Source organism: Propithecus coquereli, unplaced genomic scaffold (assembly GCF_000956105.1).
Source record: "Propithecus coquereli isolate 6110/MARCELLA unplaced genomic scaffold, Pcoq_1.0 Scaffold249, whole genome shotgun sequence".
NCBI lineage: Eukaryota > Metazoa > Chordata > Mammalia > Primates > Indriidae > Propithecus > Propithecus coquereli.
In genome coordinates, this window is record NW_012148052.1 from 143,079 (window position 1) to 152,730 (window position 9,652).

The following is a 9,652-nucleotide window of genomic DNA, read 5'->3' on the forward strand; positions in this document are numbered from 1 at the left end:
AGTACAGCCACTTTGGACATCAGCCTGGCAGTTCCTCAAAAGACTAAACACAGTTATATAACCCAGCAATTCTATTTCTAAGTATTTATCAAAAAGAAATGAAAGACTATGTCCACTCAAAATCTTGTACAGGAATGTTTATTTGGCATTGTTTATAATAGCCACAAAGTGAGGAAAAACAAAATGGCCATCAACTGATGAATGGATAAACACAATATGGTATATCCATTAAATGGAATATTATTTCACCATAGAAAGGAATGAAGTATTGATACATGCTACAACGTAGATAGACATTGAAGAAATTATACAAAGTGAAAGAAGCCAGTCACAAAAGACCACGTGTTTTATTATTCCATATTATGAAATTTCAATAAATAGGCAGGTCCATATAGGCAAACCCATATAGACAGAAAGCAGATCAGTGGTTGCCTAGGGCTGGGGGGATGCGCAGAATGGGGGTTGATGGTTCAAAGATACAGGATTTCTTTTTGGAGTGATAAAATGTTCTAAAATTTATTGAGGTGATGGTTGCACAATTCTAAACACGCTAAAAATCTTTGGGTTTTTCACTTTTAAATGAGTGAATTGTATCATATATAAATTGTATCTCAATACAGCTATCACCAGAACAAAAAGGGAAGCAGCAAAGAGAGAGACAGACAGAGAGAGTCCCCGACCTGTGTCTAAAGCCCAGCAGTTCACGCAGTGACTCTCCACATGTTATTTCACTTGGTCCTCCCAGCCACGCTGTGGTGGAGAAATGACCTCCATTTTCAAGCTATGACAGCTGTGTGTGGTCTGGTCTCAACCCAAACCCGAGGTCCAAAAGGAAAGAAGGAAACTAGCTGAGGTAAACACACAGCTAGGACATGACGAAGCAGGATTCGAACCCAGTTCTGTTGGATTCCATTGCTAGTGCCCTTTCCTTTATGCCACACCATAGTCTCAGGATCCGAGTCCTATGCCCCAGCTGCTGGGTACCACTACCCGCTCCCACTCCTGCCTCCTCCCCAGCCCCTTGCTGTGCACACTTTCTGCCTGCTTCTCTTGCCAGCCACCCTGTCTCCACCCCCACTGCACACAGAGAACAAGGACCTAGTCTTGGCACCACAGCCAGCTGGCCCCATTCCTCTGGGCAAGCAATCCCTGGGCCAGAGAAGCTTGCTTGTGCCTCAGGAAGCCCCAGGGGCCCAGAGAAAGAGGGAAGAAACAGTCTCAATAATTAAGAGAAACAGGCCAGGCCAGAGACCACCGCCCTACCTGCCAGGGAGCCCCTGAGATGGGCCGTGAGGGCACTGTTCTCCTGCAGGAGCTCCTGGCCAGAGTCCCCACCATGGACAGACTCCCAGCAGAGCGGAAGACTCCCCAGGAGGAAAGCAGTGGGAACGGGGACATTGTCTGGGACAGCAGTCAGGGGCTTTGGCCTGTACTGGCAGCCCAGACACTGCATATCTAAACCAGCCCAGATGTTCAGTCCCAACCCTTACTCCTTCCTGGGAGGTGATCCCAGCAGGTTTGGGATGGACCACCTGGCTCCCACAACCCTCCTCCCCATTGGCACCAGGTGTTAGGGTCTGAACTGGAAGAAGGGGTGTTCCTTGGGAGGGGAGACAGTCAGGAGGAGGGGAGAGATTCAGAAAATGAGGCTGAGGATGGGATCAGTCACCGTGATCACCTCACCCGCTGAGCCAGGCCTTGAGGGCAGGACTTCCTTGCTTGGCCCAGCCAATAGGCTGGGCACGGACTGGTGGGACAAAAGCCAGTTGCTGCTGGGGTGGAGCTGGCTCCTCACAAAAGAGGGGTCTGCCCAGGGTTCCGCGTGAGCTGCAGGGCCAAGGCCAAGATGAGCGGTAAGCGGGGTGCCTCTTAGGGACTGAGAGATCTGAGAGAGCGAAGCCTGAGGAAGGAAGTGGGGACATTGAGATAGAAGAGGAACATGATTGGGCAGTGGGAATGGCCAAGGGGCCTGAGACGGGTCTGAGGGGGAGGTTGCAAAGGGGCCATGCAAAGGGAAGAAGGATGGGGCCTGAGACAGGGACAGGAGCCCCATGACGGGCTCGGGAGGGATCGAGGTGCTGAAAGTGAGTCAGTAAAATAGAGATGGGTCTGGAGAATGAGTCTGGGGATTGGGGCCACCCAAGGGGAAGAACATGGGGACTGGCGGAGAAATGGTGATAGCTCAGAGAGATGGGGAAATGGTCAAGGGTGGAGATTGGATTAGGGAGGTTGAGGGAGGTGTGGGGGATAGAAAGATGGCTTGGGGAGTCTCTCCCATAGGCACCCCTCTCCTCTTTCCTGAGGAGTCGCCCTGCAAAGGCTCTGTGGGGTGGGGGCTGCACCAGGAACCAGCTGGGTCTCCTGCCCTCCCTCAGCTGGTGGCCCCTGAAGACCCCCCTCTTCTGGGAGCATCAGATGTCCCACCTGTACAACTGGACCAAGGGGTTCTCACCTGCCCAGAAATCCTAGGGCCAGTGGAAGGGGGTACAGTGTGTCACAGTTCCTGGCTGCTCCCCTTTGAAGCAGGTGACACTGAGGAAACCACACAGCCCCTCGTTTCAGCCCCCACGTGAATTTCTCTGTAAATGATACCAGGCCAGTTAATTGTGGAGAGGAAAACCAAGTCACTCAGGACTTGTTGCATGGTAGCTATTAACTATCTGGGCAATTGTTTCCAATCTTGGCTTTACATGAAATACCAGAAAAGCTCCAAAAAAAATTATGGTGAGGCCAGAGAACAACAGGACTGCCAACTTCCCTTGGGTCACACCCCACCCTCCAAAAGAACCATGCCTTCCTCCTTCCCGCACTCTTGCTTTCACGCACACCCCCCACACATCCGCTCACGAAGGACGCATTCCCAAAGAACACAGACACCCTCAGGCCCCCCCAGCCAGCCTCACACTCAAAGTGCACACACAGAACCAAACACAGCACAGAGGCACTCGTACCCTCGCTCTGCCTCAAGCAAATGCACAGATTCCACCACCCCCCCTTCCAAACCCACACCCGACTCTACGGTCCAGCTCACCTTCCCACACACATGTGCTCAGGTGCCGACACACCCCTCACGTACAATCACAGACGGCGCACAGGCACCCAGGCCAGCAATCACAAACTCACAATCGCAGACACTTACATCATAGTCTCACACATAAACGGACATGCACGTAAAACCACAGTTCCTTTAAACCCTTGGCCCTTAAACATGGTCAACTGCAACAACACTCACAGACAAGCTCACACATACAGTCGCTACCAGGTACATTTACAGTCAAATAGGAACACACACACCTCCACGAGCTTCTAATCACATACACACGTGAACCTGCAGTCCGCGTTCACGATCACACATTAATCATACAACTAACACCACCGCCGTTCACACATGCATCCATAATCCACACAACACAATCACTCCCGCCGACATGATCATAAATACGTGTATTTACAAGCACAGCTTCACCAGACACTGCCCTGAAAGCCTGCCCTGCATTCGTGCACACAGCCAAGCTCCTCCTGGGTAAGGCGGGCAGTGCACAGAGCCTGGGCCCCAGAAGGGCAGCCCGCATTGCTTTCTCTGCCCCCAGGAATCCTGATCTTGGGGCTCCTGCTGGCTACCCCCAGCTGCCATGGCTACAATGAGGAACTGGCCAAGTGCTTCCAGAACCCCGATTATTAGTCCTTCCTCGTCACAGCCCAGGAGGGGCTCCACGTCTCCCCTCTGCTCATGCGTGTGGTGGTAGTGGGAGCTGGCATGTCAGGCTTGGTAGCAGCCAAGACCCTGCAACACGCTGGCCACGAGATGAGGAGAGCATGGAGGGGCCTCAATCATTCGCCTCTAATTTGCGTCCTTGGGTGGGAAAAAACAAAAAAGTAGAGTTAACAGCCAGCTCTTGGACAACTGCACATAACCCACAGGTCTCTTAAACCCTTGGCCCTTAAACATTGTCAAGTGCAATTTGTGTTCTCATGAAAACAAAAGTGAAGGGCTACACTAACAGGGAGAGCCAAGTAGTACCCTGTCCCCTGCCCAGCAGGAGCTTCGCTTGTGTTACTCAGGGCAGCGCCAGAGGAAACCCGCTGGTGTGATCATGCTGCACGTGCAGGGGCCTAATGCTGGAATTCTAGGCCAGAGCACGTGGCTGGGCAGGGATGAGAGTTGCTGGGGGCAGGGGTATTGAATGGGGGGGGGTACAAAACACAGCACATCTCTGGAAACAGGAGCAGCTTCTCCGCACACCAGGTGACCGTCTTGCAAGCCAGCAACCACATCGGGGGTCACATGGTCTCATTCAGGAACAAGGAGGAGGGCTGGTACGGTGAACTGGGGCCCATGCGAATCCCAAAATCCCACAGGTAAGTCCTGGGAAAGGGATGCAGCAAAGATTAGGAGAAGGGATGACGAAGGCGCAGGAAGGGGCCCTGCTGCCGTCAGGGCAAAGCCCTTTCCAATACACTGTGTCACATGATTCAACTCTGCAAGTCAGGACTAACACTCATCTCCCATTTAACGGAGGAGAAGACCGAGGCTCAGAGTCCAGGATCACACAGAAAGCAGTAGATCCCAAACTAACAATTATAATAGTTATCACTAACACTTCAAATTGTGTGCTTTAAATACAAGCAGTTCCTGATATGTCAATCATACTACACTAAGCTGTAAAATAATAATTATTAATAATCTTAGTAGCTACCATTTTTGAGCACTTAGTATGTATGGCTCTGTGCTAAGTGCTATATGTGCATTATTTAATTGATCTTCACAATCCTGTAATTTGATACTCTTATTATTGCTATTTACAAATCAAGAAATTGGGTTCAGAGATATTACGTGACTCGCCTAAGTTTCTCCTAGGAGAAAGTGACAAAGCTCCTCCTCAAAGTCAAAGTGGCACCTGGCACAAGAGCATATGCTGAACCCCTAAACTGTTTCTAACTCCTAGGAGAGAACCAGGCCCCTGTGTCTGAGGCTTCCAAAGGAAAAGAGATCTCCAGCCTGGTATCTCGCATGCCTTCACAAATGAATTCTTTTTTGCCTTAAATGTAAAGTAAACCCGAGATTTCCCTCCGTACACCACCCAAAACAAAAACCAACTAAACTATCCCAAACTAGGAATCTTTAGATATGGCCTCAAACTTACTCAGAAATGGAAAACGAAATTTCAAACACTGTCTAAAACAAAAGATTTCTACCTCTACTCTGGAGTTCTATAAGCTGGGATTTCCTATAAAGAGCCTTAATTCAGTGGTGGATGAACTCCCCACTCCCAAGGGACCCAGGGTGTAACAGAAGGAAAAGAACTAATGCCCGCAGCAAGTGGAAAACGGGATTAGAGTTGAGGGAGCAGTTAGTCTGAAGCTTCCTGGGCACACGAAAAAACTGGTTTTCCTGGAAACGGTTTCTACTGTGAGGCCAGCAGGAACAAGGAGCCATTGGGATGGGGGCCATGTTACACCTATCTCTGCTCTAGGCTGGTCCACACCTATGTCAGGAAGCTTGGCCTGAAGCTGAACAATGGCAACACCTGGTTTCTCATCAAAGGACAGCGCTATCGTACCTTGGAGGTCAAGGCCAACCCAGAGCTCCTGGGCTATTCCATGAACCTCACAGAGAAGGGCAAGAGCGCTGTGAGTCTCTTCCATCTGTCCATCAACAAGGTGCCTCCTGCCTCACCCCAGCCAGGATCAGGAAGGAAGAGGTTCTGGCCCAAGGTCACCTGGCAAATTAGTGGACTGACCCAGGTCACCTGACTCCTATCCAGTGCTCTTGTGATTGGGCTTCCTTCCTTCTAACACCCCCTAAGAATGTTTCCCCCAGTGCCAGTGCCCAGTCCCCCTCTTCTCCTGCCCCTGGGTGGTCATATAGCTCATGCACGAGCAGTGGCAGCAGAAGGAAAGGGAACCACTAGATGTTACTGAAAGCTCGGCCACTTGTCCACGAGGCCGAATCAGAAGAACAAGGATAAGTGGTTTGGAGAGGAGGAAAGAGAAGTTTTATTACTTTGCCGGCAAAGAAGGAAAAATGGTAGACCTTTTCCTCTCAAAGTCCAGATTTCTTAGACATTTGCAGAAATGCAGAACTTTTAAAGGATGGGTTCTCAGCCTCAAGCAATCACTGTTCAACTACAGTTGATGATTCTGATCATCACATCTCCATGGAAGACAATCTTGTGACCTCTGCCCAGGACCTCCCTTTACCAGGTCTGGGCTGGGCCATCTCCTGTTGCACAAATGAATAAAAGACTTACCCTGCCCCTCCCAACTACTGGCCTGAGGCAGGGATGCAGGCTTTAGTTCTCAAAAAGGAGTGGAGGATGTTTTGAAGAGACAGAAAATATTTTTGCCATTTTTTTTCAGGCCATTCCCTCTGTTACACTAGATAACCCAATTCTTGGTAATGAATTAGTCCTGGGTCACAGTGAATGTCTTTGCCCTAAATTTTAGTCTCCAAAAGGTCTTTAACTGAAGATGAGCCATTTGGGGGTTTCCCCTGCTTCTTCCATCCCCTCACCTCCTCGTGCCCAACCAGGAGCCCTGCCTCTAATCTAAAGCTCCTTCTCTCCCCTCCCCTCCCCTCCCCTCATGCAGCTCAGGCAAAGTCTGAACACGTTCAACTGCAGCCACCTGATGTCCTTTTTTGATTCTTACTCCACCAAGGCGAGGGAGGCAAAGTCCCAGGATAGGGGTGGGGTGTTGGGGTCTGTGCTCAGCCTACGCCCCAGGGTTATCCCCTGCCTACCCGGATGCTCTTTTCCCACTGCCAAAGCCATCACCTCCCTGGAGTCCAGGCCCACCCTTGCCTGGGCCCAGGCCCCTGCTGAAGCCCCTTCCTACATAATGGGCCCTCCCCCCACACTTCCATCTCTGGTGGCCCCTCCCCACAGGCTTACCTGCTGAAGGAAGGGAAGTTGAACCAAGCAGCAGTATATATGATGGGGGATGTGATGAACAAAGATACTGGATACTATAAATCCCTCAGGGAGTCCCCGCGGTCTGCTTTCATCTTCTCTGAAAGTGAAGAGTAAGGCTGATCTGGGGCAGGACTGGAGTTGGGCCCTCCTCCAACACTCAAAGCAGAGAAAGGGAACTGGGATTCACTGAGCGTTTACTATGTGCCAGGCACCGTGCTAACTAAGCACTGTCCAAGAATTGTCACATTTAATCCTCATGGCCCCTTTAAGGTAGGTGCTATTATTCAAAGCCATTTCTAAGGTGAAGATGCTGAGATGCTCTGAAGCTTACCCAAGTTCACACAACTTGGGCAAGGGCTGGAGCCAGACTCCAAACCCTGGCCTGTGGGACTCCTCCTGGGAAGCAGAACTGCAGGGCAGCTGAATCCACAGGAGCTAAGCTGCCTGTGTCATCCTGGGAAAGTCACTTCTCCCTGGGTATCAGTCCTCCAGACTATCAAATTAAACACCCAGGAATCCCTCCTTGACCGAGGGCTGTATATTAATTCAAGTGATGTATATGAGGCGTCCGGCACAGGGTGCAGGGAGCTAGCCCGTGCCTTTTCAGGCCAGGAGCGCTGCTGGTAGCTGACCACGCAGGCCGCGGTGCCCCCCACCCTCACACACCCCCCTTCACCCCTGCAGCTTTTCCGAGACCACCGGTGGCTTTGACCAACTCCCCAACACCCCCAGCGCCAGCCTGAAGCCTGGCACCATCCGTCTGAGGTCCAAGGTGGAGGTGGTGGCGAGGGTCGGGCCTGAGGTGCGGGTGTCGTACCGCACGGGCAGGCGGGCCTCGGCGCTGGGCACCCTCACCGCAGACTACGTCGTGGTCTCCGCCTCTGCCAAGGCCACGCGCCTCATCGCCTTCCAGCCGCCCCTGTCCCCAGACAAAACAGATGCCCCGCGCTTGGTGCACTACACCAGCACCACCAAGGTGGTTTTGACCTGTGAGGAGTGCTTCTGGGAACAGGATGGCATCTGGGGCGGAGAGTCCATCACGCACAGGCCCTCGCGCCGCATCCTCTACCCCAGCCACAGCTTCCCCAGCGGTAAGGGCGTCCTGCTGGCCTCCTACACCAGGGACGACGACTCCCTCTTCTTCACGGCCTTGGAGCACGACCAGGTGGCAGATATCGTCCTGGACGACCTGGCGGCTGTGCACCAGATACCCAAGGAGGAGCTGCAGCGCATGTGCCCCTCTGCTGTGGTCAAACAATGGTCTCTGGACCCCCTCACCATCGGCACCTTTGCTATGTTCACACCCTGCCAACTTGTGGACTACACGCAGCAGCTTTCCCAGCCAGAGGGTCGCATCCACTTTGCAGGTGAGCATACCTACCTGCCCCTTGGCTGGATGGACACCGCCATCAAGTCTGGCCTCCGGGCAGCCAGGAACATCCAGGCTGCTGTGGAGGAGGAGGCCCCGGTGGGACAGAAACAAGATCCTCACCAACATCAAGAAGGCCTTCTCCCCCGAGAGCAATCCCTGAGGGAATCTGGCAGGGGCAGGCTGGGAGCTGGGAGGAGGAGGCAGAGACCCAGGAGAGAGGTCACCGTTAGTCCCCCTGGCCCACAAGCAGGAACCCAAAAATGCCAGACAAAGAACACAGCTGGCAAGTCCACAAGAAACATCACCCCCTTTCCTGCTTCTCCACTTGGACAGCCCTTGCAGAAAGAAAGCAGCAGAGTCAGGGTATATGGTGGGGCAAGAAAAAACATCAAGGATGGAGAATGCTACAGTCAGCCGGTAGCTTGGAGGAAATTGTCTCCTACTGCACAATAATATGAAGCAAAAAGAAATGGTTCAACGACACCTAATTTCTGTCACCTACAACTACAAGTCCCTAAAGGAACAGTAACAGTAAACCACAGATTGACGACACACACACCCACAGCAGACACAAGCCCATGACTGTGTAACTGAGCCCAGGGCCTCACATCTTGGCCCAACATGGAGTCTAAGTGGATGGGAGACATAAGGATTCCTTTTTGCTCTTTTTTAGTGTGCAACAGCAGAGTCGTGGCTTCCTAGAGATGTCTCCTGCCCACGGACTTTTCCTCTCCATCCTACCCCTCCATCACCAACCAGAACCTGCCACCTCTGCCTGCCCAGTCCACACATCCCTGGGGGGGGGACACCAAGTTCATTCTACACGCTCCTTTCCCAGTCTTCTCCTCTCCAAAAACCAGCCTGTCCTTCCAGGCCCAGCTGAAGTTATCCCCCTCCCCAAATCCTCCCTGAACATTCCCACCCAAACCCCAGAGATCTCTCTCCTTTGCACCACAACCCTTCCCTCTAGCATCTCAGACATCTGGACTGCAGATCTCATTATGCTGCTATGTACTTTACTTCATGAGGTTACATTATCTCCCCGGCTAGACCGAGAGCCCCCAAGGACTGGGATCACACCTTGTATGCCTTTTTGTGTTTTCTTCAATAGCCATGAAACACGTTATTTCCCTCAGCCTGTCAGTGAATATTTATTACACACCTACTATGTGTCAGACACTAAGCACCAGAAACACAAAGAATGAGCTGCATTATTAAATTGAATCAAACCTCCACTCCCACCTGTGTCCCCACATCTCCAAGGATCAGCTCCCAAATCTGGCTCACTTTTGACCCCAAATCCTTGGAGACCAAGGGCCATTCCTAGGTATTTGGGTCTGATATAGTTTGGATACTTGTCCCCTCC

The 9,652-nt window shown here is 51.9% G+C and overlaps 1 protein-coding gene across 1 annotated transcript; it reads left to right on the forward strand.

The window, feature by feature from the left end:
• The first annotated feature begins 1,846 nt into the window (after positions 1–1,846).
• Positions 1,847–9,403, forward strand: LOC105812258 (L-amino-acid oxidase-like). Its single transcript, XM_012646660.1, is given in 8 exon segments — positions 1,847–1,853; positions 3,591–3,814; positions 4,247–4,359; positions 5,475–5,661; positions 6,592–6,660; positions 6,888–7,024; positions 7,599–8,382; positions 9,398–9,403. Coding segments are annotated over 8 exon segments (1,527 nt in total).
• The last annotated feature ends 249 nt before the right edge of the window (positions 9,404–9,652 follow it).